Below are 14,813 nucleotides of genomic sequence, written 5' to 3'. Positions count from 1 at the left end.
CCACACCGCAAGTCCGTTCTCTACGTCTGCATCTCTATTCCTGCCCTGCAATAGGTTCATCTGTACCATTTTTCTAGATTCCACATATATGTGTTAATATACGATATTTGTTTTTCTCTTTCTAACTTAATTCACTCTGTATGACAGACTCTAGGTCCATCCACATCTCTACAAATGACCCAATTTCATTCCTTTTTATGGCTGAGTAATATTCCATTGTATATATGTACCACATCTTCTTTATCCATTCATCTGTTGTTGGACATTTAGGTTGCTTCCATGTCCTGGCTATTGTAAATAGTGCTGCAGTGAACATTTGGGTACATGTGTATTTTTGAATTATGGTTTTCTCTGGGTATATGCCCAGTAGTAGGATTGCTGGGTCATCTGATGGTTCTATTTTTAGTTTTTTTAGGAACCTCCATGCTGTTCTCAATAGTGGCTGTATTTACATTCCCACCAACAGTACAAGAGGGTTCCCTCTTCTCCACACCATCTCCAGCATCTATCTATCTATCTATCTATTTATTTATTTATTTTTGCGGTACGCGGGCCTCTCACTGTTGTGGCCTCTCCTGTTGCGGAGCACAGGCTCTGGACGTGCAGGCTCAGCAGCCATGACTCACGGGCCTAGCCACTCTGCAACATGTGGGATCTTCCCGGACTGGGGCACGAACCCATGTTCCCTGCATCAGCAGGCGGACTCTCAACCACTGCGCCACCAGGGAAGCCCCTCCCTCTTTTTCTTGATGAGTCTGGCTAATGGTTTACAAATTTTATTTATCAAAGAACCAGCTTTTATTTTTATTGATGTTTGCTATTGTTTTCTTTGTTTCTGTTTCATTTATTTCTGCACTGATCTTTATGATTTCTTTCCTTCTGCTAACTTTGGGTTTTGTTTGTTCTTCTTTCTCTAGTTCCTTTAGGTGTAAGGTTAGATTGTTTATTTGAGATTTTTCTTGTTTCTTGAGGTAGGGTTGTATTGCTATAAACTTCCCTCTTAGAACTGCTTTTGCTGCATCCCATAGGTTTTGGATCGTCGTGTTTTCATTGTCATTTGTCTCTAGGTATTTTTTGATTTCCTCTTTGATTTCTTCAGTAATCTCCTGGTTGTTTAGTAACGTATTATTTAGCCTCCATGTGTTTGTGTTTTTTATGTTTTTTTCCCTGTAATTCATTTCTAATCTCATAGCATTGTGGTCAGAAAGGATGCTTGATATGATTTCAATTTTCTTAAATTTACTGAGGCTTGATTTGTGACCCAAGATGTGATCTATCCTGGAGAATGTTCCGTGCGCACTTGAGAAGAAAGTGTAGTCTGCCGTTTTTGGATGGAATGTCCTATAAATATCAATTAAATCTATCTGGTCTATTGTGTCATTTAAAGCTCTGTTTCCTTATTTATTTTCATTTTGGATGATCTGTCCATTGGTGTAAGTGAGGTGTTAAAGTCCCCCACTATTATTGTGTTACTGTCGATTTCCTGTTATATAGCTGTTAACAATTGCCTTATGTATCGAGGTGCTCCTATATTGGGTGCATATATATTTATAATTGTTATGTCTTCTTCTTGGATTGATCCCTTGATCATTATGTAGTGTCCTTCCTTGTCTCTTGTAACATTCTTTATTTTAAAGTATTTTATCTGATATGCGTATTGCTACTCCAGCTTTCTTTTGATTTCCATTTGCATGGAATATCTTTTTCCATCCCCTCACTTTCAGTCTGTATGTGTCCCTAGGTCTGAAGTGGGTCTCTTGTAGACAGCATATATATGGGTCTTGTTTTTGTATCCATTCAACAAGCCTGTTTGTTTTTGTTGGAGCATTTAATCCATTCACGTTTAAGGTAATTATCGATATGTATGTTCCTATGACCATTTTCTTAATTGCTTTGGGTTTGTTTTTGTAGGTCCTTTTCTTCTCTTGTGTTTCCCACTTAGAGAAGTTCCTTTAGCATTTGTTGTAGAGCTGGTTTGGTGGTGCTGAATTCTCTTAGCTTTTGCTTGTCTGTAAAGCTTTTGACTTCTCCATCGAATATGAATGAGATCCTTGCCAGATAGAGTAATCTTGGTTGTAGGTTCTTCCCTTTCATCACTTTAAGTATATCATGCCACTCCCTTCTGGTTTGTAGAGCTTCTGCTGAGAAATCAGCTGTTAACATTATGGGTGTTCCCTTGTATGTTATTTGTCGTTTTTCCCTTGCTGCTTTCAATAATTTTTCTTTGTCTTTAATTTTTGCCAATTTGATTACTATGTGTGTTGGCGTGTTTCTCCTTGGGTTTATCCTGTATGGGACTCTCTGCGCTTCCTGGACTTGGGTGGCTATTTCCTTTCCCACGTTAGGGAATTTTTCGACTATAATCTCTTCAAATATTTTCCAGGTCCTTCCTCTCTCTCTTCTCCTTCTGGGACCCCTATAATGTGAATGTTGTTACATTTAATGTTGTCTCAGAGGTCTCTTAGGCTGTCTTCATTTATTTTCATTCTTTTTTCTTTGTTCTGTTCTGCAGCAGTGAATTCCACCATTCTGTCTTCCAGGTCGCTTATCCGTTCTTCTGCCTCAGTTATTCTGCTATTGATTCCTTCTAGTGTAGTTTTCATTTCAGTTATTGTATTGTTCATCTGTGTTTGTTTGTTTTTTAATTTTTCTAAGTCTTTGTTAAACGTTTCTTGCATCTTCTTGATCTTTGCCTCCATTCTTTTTCCGAGGTCCTGGATCATCTTCACTATCATTATTCAGAATTCTTTTTCTGGAAGGTTGCCTATCTCCACTTCATTTAGTTGTTTTTCTGGGGTTTTATCTTGTTCCTTCGTCTGGTACATAGTTCTCTGCCTTTTCATTTTGTCTCTCTTTCTGTGAATGTGTTTTTTGTTCCACGGGCTGCAAGATTGTAGTTCTTCTTACTTCTGCTCAAAAGCAGCTATTTTTAAAAATAGTTAATTTGAGGCATGGCATTGTTATATATATCTACAAATCTGGTTAATGTCTGTCTGCCTTAACAGAAGTCAGCTGGATTCTCATACTTGCTTCTGCATTCTCTGTTCTGTAGGTTCTTTTGTTTCTAGTGCATGAGGCCAATTTAGCCTCACAGAGTTATCTAGTTGGAAAAGAGAGAAGTATTTTAATAGCTTTTTACAGACTGCCTGTCTTACATATTAAACAAAACTGCACAAGTGGTAGTTTCTTAAGAAGAATCTAAGATCAAAGCTTTTGTTGATTTCAGAAGTGATCATCAGAGACACTAAAAAGTTTACATAGTTTGAAGTAATGCACAAGACATTTGCATTAGACTTGGGAGGTATTTATTTTAAGGGAGGAATAAGCATGGCGTGATGTCACTAAGCCCATTGGAAAATGCAGGAGCCTTCTCATGTGTTTCTGAGGTTCAGAGGTGTTATTTCAATTATATGTAATAAAGGGATCTGGTGAACTGCATGACTCCTCTGTTACCTGCTAGGAAGTTAACCAACCTGTATGTTCATGGCTGAGGAGAAAGAGAAGTAGCAGACCATCATTTTCAGAGGAGAGAATTCTAAGGAAGGAAAAAGAATGTGATAGTAGTAGCAGTACCTATTGCCCGCTGGGGTAGCAAGAAATACAGGGTCCTCATTTTATACACACACACACAAACACACATAAGACTCGGGTTTTGAGGAAGATAAATTACTCTCTGTAAAAAGAGATGCTAATGTCTATAGACTATTATAAGTAGTAGTTAAAGAGAGACATTTGACTAACTTATAATCTAATATCCTAATTTAGATCAGAAACTTCCTCTCATATGTAAGTGATGGGAACTCCATTAATATGGTGGTGTGTTCTTTTTGTCAGACTGTAGGTATACTGTTAGAGCCATGCAGTGACCATGGTGATGGTGAAGATGGCTGTCTTGAGAGGTAAGCATTTTCTCTTGTTGTTGCTAATTAATTATTCATTTTGAGAATTGGAGTTCTTTACAGATTCTGGGGTGAATTTTTTAGATGAAGCTATCTATTATAACATACATTTTAGATGATCTTAAAAAACCAAATGTTTTGTTTTGATGGTAAGTATAAAGCATATTAAATGTCCATAAATATTCAAAGTAGATGCAGGTTCAGACAGACATTAGTTATAACTTGGAAAACGTTCAGAAGGAAGAACACAGCCTTCTTGGAGACACTTAAAACTTTCAGCTGATTTGTAGAACAATTTGGGAGTTTATTGATATTCTGAATACATTTCAGTGAGTTAATTCATAGTCTTGGAACTATGGATAGCTAACTGAAAGTTTGTAACATAGTTGCATCAACAAATATGTAGGGATGTTTTTGTTCCCCTTCTAACTACTCCTCCATGTGTCCCAGTACAGTCCTATGCAGTTGGTGCTTGTTTTTGTCCTTGGCCAGCAGTAATGGAAGGGGGATCCCTGAGGCAATGAGTATTTCAGCCATATGTAGTCCCTATAGATACGCGGTAGATAAAGTCCCTTTAAACAGAAACTTTCTAGAATGTTTTAAAGTAGGTTTTGGGTGTCGTTACTCTTTTTATGATTCTTGAAGACATTGCTAAGAAGTGTATTATAATTTTCTTCAGAATGATGATTTGATATTCTAAAAACACATTAGTAATGAAGTTGGAGACTAGATTGTAAATACTGAGAAGTCCCATACAGCATTACTAATTTGGTGATAGCCTGTTGGCAAGGGTAAACTTGCATTAATGCCATTGTCTCTCTTAATTGTGGGTAGGAAACCTGTTCTCTGAGGGCACATAAATTCTTTGGAGCCATGTCTCTGGAGCGTCCCCATACTCTGAAGGTCCACAGATTTCCTGCTTACAGCAGTTCCTTGTGCTTCCTTTCAGGAGGCAGGAATGATCTTCTTCCAGCCCAGGAAATATTGGAGCTATGGGCTGAAGATAAAAGATTAACAGCATTAACAGGCATCCCCAGAATGATGACATCTGGATTTGGTAGAACAATAAGGATCCATTTAGTGAGGACTCAATCTTTTTCAAGAAAGCTCTTTCCCCTTCAACTTATGTATAGGTTAGCAAACTTGTTTTTAGACCCAAAGATTTTCTTGGTTAAGTGGATTACATTTTGCATGTTTAACACTCAATGTTTCTCAAATTTAGGTGATTAAGTCTTTTAGTCTGTTAGGGTAGAATTTAGCTCATCTCCCCATTTGCTCCCACTCTAAGCAAAAGAGGGCTTTTGCTTCCCAGGGAATTTAGTTTGTTTCTCATGCTCAGCAAGAATCCATATTTAGGGCCTCCCTGGTGGCGCAGTGGTTAAGAGTCCGCCTGCCGATGCAGGGGATACGGGTTCGTGCCCCGGTCTGGGAGGATCCCATATGCCGCGGAGCGGCTGGGCCCGTGAGCCATGGCTGCTGGGCCTGCGCATCTGGAGCCTGTGCTCCGCAACGGGAGAGGCCACAACAGTGAGAGGCCCGCATACCGCAAAAAGAAAAAAAAAAAAAAAGAATCCATATTTAGATCAAGACCTGTCTTCTTGCAGTTCTTTTACGCACACTCTTTTATGGCAGTGTAGGAGCAGCACCAGTGAGTATCTTTGTAAATTGCCCCAGTGTCTTTGGGGAGGAGAACTTTCCCGCAGTCGGCATATTGATAACCTACTGTGATACTAGATACTGTGTGTTGACTGGTCAAATAGGTAGAGATCATTTGTGACAGCTTGCTTTAACACTTGTTCTAGATGGGGGTTAATTTTTATGGGGAAATAAGAAGTGAATTGAGATTTTATAAATTTCCTTTTTACACGTTACCATTATGTTTTTAGGAAGGAGAGGTTTAGAAGTAGTAACCTTGTTTTGATTGTAATAGAATACCATCAGATTTAAAATATAGGTATATAGCTATACCTTTAAAAAATCTTTAAAAAGGAAAAAAATGTCCCAGAGTAGGAGAGAATAAAGTTATTTGGTTAAAACTAATATTTATTTTTATAGAATCTTTCCCATTATACATTCAGTTCTTTTGGTTTTTATTTATTGTGGATTATATTTTTCCTTTTAAAGTGTTTTTGTTTTGGGGGAGTGGCTGTGTAAAGGGGTGGTAAATGTTACTTAATTTTTCTAAACCTGAACTGATTCTGTGGATCTTTTCAGTAGTGTGTGCTTTTCAGATAATAAGGCTCCAAAGAATGGGCATATGTCCAGTTGTTGTTTTATGCTCTCACCCTATAAATCCTAACTGTATGAGGAAGAGAGGAATCTAGGTAAGAAATATGCAATGATAGTAACCAATTTATTCTTAAAAGACTAATAACTTTACTTGATTTTTAGGAAAGAATGTTTGTCATTTGACAGTGATAAATTGTCACACTTCATTCTGGTAAGAATTATTTTTCTCTTATGGTTCTTAAAAGTTCGACTAGGTTTAATCTACCAGTTATTGTATCTGACCTTTAACTCTTGGGTTTAATAGGCTTAAAGGAGATTGAAATGTAAATACTCTTACTAAATGTTTTACAGTTAAGCAGCAACTTGATTTGCCACTTCAGTTTTTTTGTTTGTTTTTGTTTTTGTGTTATTTGCCACTTTTGGTTACAAGAAACTTAGTTATGAAAACAGTTTTCTCAATTTGGGATCCAAACTTTGTCTTCCGGTAAGATGTATTATAAAACTGCACATTTGTATTTGAAAATAGTTTGAATGGTAGGAGTGGGACAGTTAACTGTAGGCACAGTAAACTAATGAAGACTACACAGGGATATATGCTGGTTGTCTTTAAGCTGGGTGTGAAAAGCTTCTTTGTTGTGAAATGTATTCTTTATTTTAAAATACAGGATTCTAGTAGCAAGATATGTGATTTGAATGCCAACACTGAATCAGAAGTGCCAGGAGGTCAAAGTGTTGGTGTTCAAGGGGAGGCAGCATGTGTCCAAATTCCACATTTAGATCTGAAGAATGTTTCTGACGGTGATAAATGGGAAGGTAATTTTACCCACACACATTATTTTCCTGATAATGTTATTTGTAACTGAAATTACCTAAGGCAGTAATGAGATTACTGCCCTTTTCTTAGCAACCTTATTCATTTTTATTTGATTCATATAAGAGTGAGTGACTATTTTTACTCAAATGCACTAATGAAATTATGGGGCAACTATCTCATTTGAACTAGAAGTTCTTATTTTATCCATTAGCTCTGAAGATGGATGTTAAAACTGATGAAAAAAAATAAAATCAAGGATAGGATTTTGTTAATTGTTAAACCAGATGCTGTCTCCCAGTTTTTGAAAGTCTGGTATGTTAGGGCTTGGGGATCTCACCACTTTAAACAGAGGGCTTATATACCTTTTCTTTATAATCATCAGGAATACATTTAAAAAGAAATTATCTTCAAGGTTATTTGTAAGCACATATTGTACTCTATCCCTGTATCTCTGTATTAGGTTATGAAGGTATGGGAACAGGGTCCTAACAAATTTTACAAAGGAGAGAAATTTTAAGTTTAATTTAAAAAGGCAAGCCACATGGGTATATGTATTTGTCAAAACTCAGCAGATATATACTTAAGACTTGCATTTCATTGTATGTAAGTTTTTTTTTAATCAAAAGAAGCAAGAAGTATAAATAAATACTGAACTTCAGTGAATGATTTGCATGCAGAAGTGTTTATGGGGAAGTATACAGGTATCTACAGTTTACTTTGAAATCCATGAAGAAAATAAGACGGTTAATGGAATGGGAATGTTATAAAGCAAGTATAGTAAAATGTTAATGGTAGAATCTAGGTGCTTGGTATATAGATGTCCACTTTAAAATTCTCTCAGCTTTGCTGTGTGTTTGTAAACTTTCAAATAAAATGTTGCGGTTGGGAGTGGAAGTAAGAAGCAAATTTGGATCCAGGAGACCTCTGGATCATACACCTTCCTATGTAAAGAGACAAGGAGACCACTCAGAAATCTTAAAGTTGTATATTTGTTCACTTGGATGAAGATCCCTTGGTAATCTCACCTTTGGCAAGTTAGCCAGTGACATACAGTAGCAATAACAAGACGAATTGCAATGCCAATACCACGGACTCCTTTTGCCACCTCAAGTCTATGTACCTGATCACAGTAGGAACATTTTTATTTATTTATTTTTAAGGTATAGCCAATTTTCTAAAAGCCCCAAACAAATCATTGTGCCAATCTTTACTGCTGTCTTTCCTCCTCCCCCTCCTCCCCCTTTTTTGGTCTAGATGTTTGGCATGCCTAATGGCATATTATGTGTCTTAACTTAGACTAAATCAGGAAGTTGTCTTCCATTTACTTTGTTCTGGGTTATTCAAGATGTTTGGAATTTATGAAGATGCTCCCCAGAGTTAGGGATATGTTAGCATTCTGGTGGCAGTGAAGATCAGATGTCCATTTTAGTTATTTATCCTGGCATGGTCACTGAAAAGGAGTGGTGGTCAACAGAGCATCCCTTGAGCTGTAGTAGGAAAAGAGTCTGTGAAAGATGAAGCTGGGATTCTGACAGAGGATTTATTCCTGCTTCTTTTTGGAGGATGCAGATAAATAGCCCTTTACAGTCTTTGTCCTGAGGGTTCTGATCTTAAGTTTTAAGCATAGAAGACCATTTGTTTTCCATTGTCTGAGGAGATAGGACATTCTCTGTCCAGCTTCAGCTTTCTGGAGGCTTCCCCAAAGAGACCCTGATGGTAGGCTCTCTTTTGTTGCCTTGTCAGAATCCATCCTTTACAACTTGTGGTGGTAGGGAAAGTAGGTCACTATGTACTCCTGATCCCTGATTTTCAGTGTCTGAACTGCCCTGTTAGCTACCTGGCTCAACAGCTGTGACAAGTCCTCGTAGACCTCCTTCTGGCTCTTCCAGGAGTAAGGGTCAGTGACTTCCAGAGAGCCAAGAGCAGTAGACATCTGAGTAAACTTCTCAGTCATGAACTCTGCATGTGCTTGGGAGAGTAGCTGTTAGCAGACCATGTTGTTCTTTCCAACTGTGCCCCATAATACAGAGACTGATTTTCTACAACTGGGAGTCAAGATATTCTAAATAATAGTCTTCCTTAAGAGACCAAATTACTTTAGACCCTACATACCTTGGAATCAGAGACATACCCCATTTGAAATGACTCTTAATAGAGAAGTGGGGTGACTTCAAATGGAGGACCACCTCCATCTTCCTAAGTATGTGGGTTTTGTTTTTTTGTAAAGGGTAGTCAGCAGAATGCAGTTAGCAAACAGGTAGCACATGTCTGCCACCAGTATGCATTTGTAGCAGCCATCCAAAGATCTTGGTTTTTAATGTAAGTAGACAACATCTTTACTTCAGATTCTTCCCTGCTGACTATTGAATGGAATACAGTAGGATCTTTTCAAAGAGCAAACTAAAGGAAATATTTTTCTGTCAAATCATTTATACTGAAAAGCTTCAACAGTACCTGATTAAGTTTCCATTTCTTCAGTTTTATGTTTGAGTTTTAATAGAACAGCACTACTTTGATTTTTTTTTTTTTTTTTTTTGCCTTGCTTGCTGAAACGGAAATGTATGTTTGTGTTTGTTTTTAAAGTTTGGTTAGTAGTAATTTCTTTGAATAAAGTTTTTGAGCAGAATGCCTAACTGGTTTTAGGGAAATGTTTTTGGTATCTTTGGCTTTGTGTTAGTTATGTGTATGGTTTGTTCTGACTGTGCTGTGTGTTCACTTTAGTATTTTTTGCCATTTTTTCCATTTTATTAGCGTCATGCCCTATCACTTTTCCCCTCATTGATTTCAAAACAATGCATCTGCAGAGAGATGGGGAGGGTAAGTATGGTTCGCCATAGTTTAGCTTTTTTGCCTTTTTATGGTTCACTTTGTTTGCCTTTTTATTAGCCCTTCTCCTGCTGTCCCCATATATTAGGAAAACTATTCTGGGTTAAAGATGATACCCAGAAAATATTGTTTTTGTTAGTTCCTTCTTTTCTTAAAACAGGAGATTTCTCATAAAATGTTTATTACCAGTTACTTATTTTCTGGGAAGCAGGTACAAGGGTTGTTTTGAAAATCACTTTATTGCTGGGTTTATTATGGGATTGCACGCTTAGTACTCAATTTTTAGTTATCAGATTGATCTGGGCTTTAAAAACTAAATTAATTATGTTATTACCCTGAAAAAAAGTAATGCTTTAAATTGGCAACGCGTAAAGCTAAACTAAATTAGTAGCAATCCATAGGTATTGTGTGAAGAAAAAGAAAACGTCATTCTTGATTTCTGACACTGTCAAGCCATTTTTGCATCCAGAAATACTTAACTTATTTTTGCTATTGAAAGCCACAGTATCAAAGTTTTACGCTGTAGTTATAAAGTTAACGTGTAGATGGAAAAGTCCCAATCCCCACCCTGAATCCAGTGATACTTGAAGATAATTTTGTATTTGGAGTATATTTGTGGATTGTGTGTTTATCTATGTATGTTCTGTATGTAATCAAACCTTATTTGTGCAAAGACATCAAATATCTTAACATGGCTTCATTTGAGAACATACAGTATAACTCCAATAAAATAAATGTGCTTAAGAGGGAGTAGTGCTATTAAATTTTGTCTTGGTCATACTTTTGGGTGTTTAATTATTAAAATATGTATTATACACAGGAATCCTGTAGCAGAAAATAACCACCACAGTTTAATGTTAGAGGCCAGGTACTGTCAGGTGAGTTAGCTGCTTTTGTTTGGGAAGGTTAGAATTCTTTTGGAGTCCAAGAACTCCCATTTGGTAAGTGTTCTGAATAGCATGGGGAATAGCTTCCAGTTCTTAACACAGTCATTTTACAGTGAGGGATGATTTATTCACCTGGCAGGTTTTGGCTAAGTTAAATTCCTAACTGATGACTGTTAAGTGTTTACTGTTTCTAAATGAAGACTTTTCCCTACTTGAAAAATAACATTTTAATTTTAAAGAGCTTGACAGTGTCCCTTCTTGCTTTGTGACTGGGTTCAGAAATTTAAAGTTTAACTCCTTATGTGAAATTAGAACTCTGAGCTGAAAAATGAAGCTCAGACAATTTTAAACTATAGTAGGCTTTATGAAGACCCTAGTAACCCATAATTATTATATGAACCACTACATAATGATAAAGGTTTAAAGAACATATAGCTGATATTGCGTGACTTTTTTTCCATGTGGAACCAAGAGACCCATGGTACTATTCTTTGTGTTTGTTTTGCAGAGCCATTTCCTGCTTTTAAGTCTTGGCAGGAAGACTCTGAGTCTGGAGAAGCTCAACTCTCTCCACAAGCTGGAAGAATGAATCATCATCCTCTGGAAGAGGACTGTCCTCCAGTATTATCACACCGGAGTTTAGATTTTGGGCAAAGCCAGCGTTTCCTACATGATCCAGAAACGTTGGATTCCTCATCGAAAGCACTTTCTTTTGCTAGGTATATGACTTTTATGTTCTTACAGGAGGTGAATCCTATCACATACCCAGGTCCTTTGAGAGATTTTAATCCTCCAGACCTGCAGTTGAGAGCTTTCTCCCCTATTTCATGAAGCATGCTTTTGTAATTTTTTATTTTGGGTGCCCCTAAATTCTGAGTTCACTGAGGTATTTTTGGGGTTTGCTGTCCAATAAGACATCTTTCCATGGTGTTTTTATTCATTTGTTACTGAAATATAGAATTCTGGAAGGGAAGCCGCAAGTGGAGCTCACCAATACTGTATGTTTTTATTGTCAAAACTTAAAATTGATCCTGAAAGTTAGAACCTTTCCTTTGCAGTTTGAACACCAAAAGAGCTCTGAGCTGCTAGATGTCTTTGTTTCTCTTCTGCCTTTGCCCAAACAACTTTTGAATGATTCCCAATTGTTTTCATCGCTACTTGTGTTAGCTAATTTTGTGGCATCTAACATAGTTTAAGTTTCTTTTTACTACCTGTCCTTTAGTGTTAGGGACTTAATTTCACTTTAAAAATATACTTCTTGGTAATAGTATCATGTTTTATCAGGATAATAAGAGAGATGGTGTCGATAACTTAAAGATTTAACTAACAGTATTTACCTCTTGTTTTAATTCAGGATTCGAAGATCATCTTTTAGTTCAAAAGATGAAAAAAGAGAAGACAGAACACCATATCAATTAGTCAAGAAACTTCAGAAAAAAATCAGACAATTTGAGGAACAGTTTGAAAGGGAAAGAAATAGCAAGGTAAGTTTGCAGCATTGTCCACTGTGAGGTAGATCTGTTGGAACTTTCTTGGAGAGCTTTAGTGCATCTTTTTCCTGGGAGAGAGAACGAATCTAAGATGCCCAGAGAAATAGTGATCATGTAGATCTGAGATTATATAGGTCCTTAGCCTTCTGATTCCAGACCAGTATTCTTGCCATTGCACCATTGCATTTTTATATTTCTATTGGAAAACAGCTTGTAGAATTCTTAAAGCAAATACTTTACATTGACAAACCACGTTAATGCTGTGCTCTCAAAAACCACAGGTAGCCAGGGGAGGTGGGGGTGGAGGGATGAGATATTTAATAATTAGAACATGTGAAGTGGAAAAAGTCCTATACTTGGAGTCGGAAGACCCATATTCAAATCTGGCTTCTGCAAGTTCATAGGCCCTCCTCCGAGAGAGCTTTACTTAATATCTTGCCCTGTCTACTTAAAGTAAGATGAAATGAGGATTGAGTGAAATCTCTGCCATGGGAACTATAAAATACTATTTGGGCATAAATTAAAATAACCATTGGGACTTCCTGGCGGTCCAGTTGTTAAGACTCTACGCTTCCACTGCAGGGGGCATGAGTTCAATCCCTGGTCAGGGAACTAAGATCCTGCATGCTGTGCGGCGTGGCAAAAAAAACAAAAAACCAAAAAACCATTGCTTACCCACAAAGGTTTAAATGGATTCTCTTTCTTTTTTTAGAATTTCATATCTTAATTTTATTGAGATGTTAACAAATCTCTTAAACTATCTTTATGAAAGACCAGTGTCTATCTATGAGTAGATTTATAGTGGTAGGGTTGTTTTAGGTTGGATCATCTGGGAAACATTCTGAGACAGAGGTTTCAGTGCATATGATTTCCAAGGGAGTGTTTAGGGAGAATCGTAGCTGTAAGGAGTGAGGCCAGCGTGGTTTAGTAGAGGAGATTTCACGGGGTCTCAAGCTAGGATGGCTGCTCAGGATTGACCTAAATTGAGATGAGGGCGCCAGTCCTTTTTTTTTTTTTTTTTTGCGGTATGCGGGCCTCTCACTGTTGTGGCCTCCCCCGTTGCGGAGCACAGGCTCCGGACGCGCAGGCTCCGGACGCGCAGGCTCAGCGGCCATGGCTCACGGGCCCAGCCGCTCCGCGGCATATGGGATCCTCCCAGACCGGGGCACGAACCCGTATCCCCTGCATCGGCAGGCGGACTCTCAACCACTTGCGCCACCAGGGAGGCCCCGCCAGTCCTTTTTAATTGCACATAACCAGTCATGGATGCTGGCTGCTCTGGACGAAGGGTTGTAACCTTGGGCCAGGCAGCTCCTTTGGGCAAAGGCAATTATCAGAGAGGGACTTAGCGCAGTAGGGGGTTGATGAGTGCCTAATCAGTGATTCTGTTTTCTTAATTTTTCAGCCCTCCTACAGTGATATAGCAGCCAATCCAAAGGTATTAAAATGGATGACAGAGCTCACCAAACTGCGAAAGCAGATCAAAGGTATAAAATGTGCCATTTTTCTAATATAATTGCATTTTAAAATATTTATAATAATATCTGAGAATTATAGTTATAATTTTTGATAATTTTAAATCTTGGACACTATCTGGCAAAATAAAAGTTCTCTTGTTCTTTTAGTAGTTATGGTCAAAGTTGCAATACTATATTACATTCTTCCAAAAGTCTTTCATGTGTTTTTATTAGTAGTAGTCTTTTGAAGGGTACCCTAGATTATATATTCACAGGTGGTATTGTATTATGAAGTTTATATGAAACATTTCAAATATTAAGCAGTTTTGGGTTTAGGCAGGTATTAAGAATTTTTGGTGGGTATTTCATCTAAGGCTAAGAATAATCATCAGCCTTTTATACTACAAAGACTAAATTGTAAGTTGTCTTGAATCAAAAACTAGGTCGTGTGTTACTGGGTGTCAGTCCAGTATAGCACATGCGAAGGTATATTTCCTTTGTGGGTGTTTAGTGAACATGCTTTTTAATAATTGTTAATACCTAAAAAATTATCTGTACCAAGTGTGGGTTTGTAATCTGGAGCATCACATTTTGGTTTATTCATTTGAATTTATTCAACAGAAATTTTAGTGTCTGTAAATACCAAGTACTTGAAGACATCTGAGGTTGTAGCAGTGAACAAGACAAACAGGGTCCCTATTGTCATTGAGTTTATTTGCATTCTTATGGTTACATAAGTTCTCCTACTTCTTTAGAATTTTCCCTTAAAATTCTGTCAAAATTTTCCTCATTTAACACCAGTTTCCAACCATCAGTGAGAATCACTACCTTGAATGTATTACTAATGAGTGTCGTTAAATTATTAGCCTCCTAACTAATTTCCCAATTTTCTTCCACTCTTACTGTCCTACAGTGCATTCTCTGCATAGCAGCCAAAATTATCTTTTATAAAAACTATGTTACTATCTTGTTCATAGCTCTTCAGTGGGCTTCCCTTTCCACTTTAGAATAAAGTCCAAACCCCTTACCCAGGTTTTCAAGGCCCTTTATACTCTGCCCTTTGCCCATTTTATCACTTTTCCTCATTTTCTGTTCCTTAAATATATCATAGTTTAGGGACCTTGCCCTGGCTATTGCCTCAACTGGGGAGAAATGTTCTTCCCCTAAATCTTCTATGCTAGGTTAGCTCCTTTTAAATCCATGTTCAAGTA

The 14,813-nt window shown here is 37.4% G+C and overlaps 1 protein-coding gene across 6 annotated transcripts in view; it reads left to right on the top strand.

Moving 5' to 3' along the window:
* The window catches only part of FAM13B (family with sequence similarity 13 member B), an 84,139-nt gene that overhangs the window by 56,637 nt on the left and 12,689 nt on the right, over nucleotides 1-14,813 (top strand). For all 6 annotated transcript variants that reach the window (XM_060093406.1, XM_060093404.1, XM_060093402.1 and 3 more), the window contains 6 exons: nucleotides 3,835-3,899; nucleotides 6,291-6,339; nucleotides 6,794-6,941; nucleotides 11,164-11,374; nucleotides 12,010-12,139; nucleotides 13,551-13,632. In XM_060093406.1, coding sequence (XP_059949389.1) covers nucleotides 3,835-3,899; nucleotides 6,291-6,339; nucleotides 6,794-6,941; nucleotides 11,164-11,374; nucleotides 12,010-12,139; nucleotides 13,551-13,632 — 685 coding nt within the window. The remainder of the gene's footprint in view (nucleotides 1-3,834; nucleotides 3,900-6,290; nucleotides 6,340-6,793; nucleotides 6,942-11,163; nucleotides 11,375-12,009; nucleotides 12,140-13,550; nucleotides 13,633-14,813) is intronic.

This window comes from Mesoplodon densirostris, chromosome 3, assembly GCF_025265405.1.
Source record: "Mesoplodon densirostris isolate mMesDen1 chromosome 3, mMesDen1 primary haplotype, whole genome shotgun sequence".
Classification (NCBI taxonomy): domain Eukaryota; kingdom Metazoa; phylum Chordata; class Mammalia; order Artiodactyla; family Ziphiidae; genus Mesoplodon; species Mesoplodon densirostris.
The sequence above is the reverse complement of the archived record's forward strand: the minus strand, read 5'-3'. Positions and strand labels throughout refer to the sequence as shown.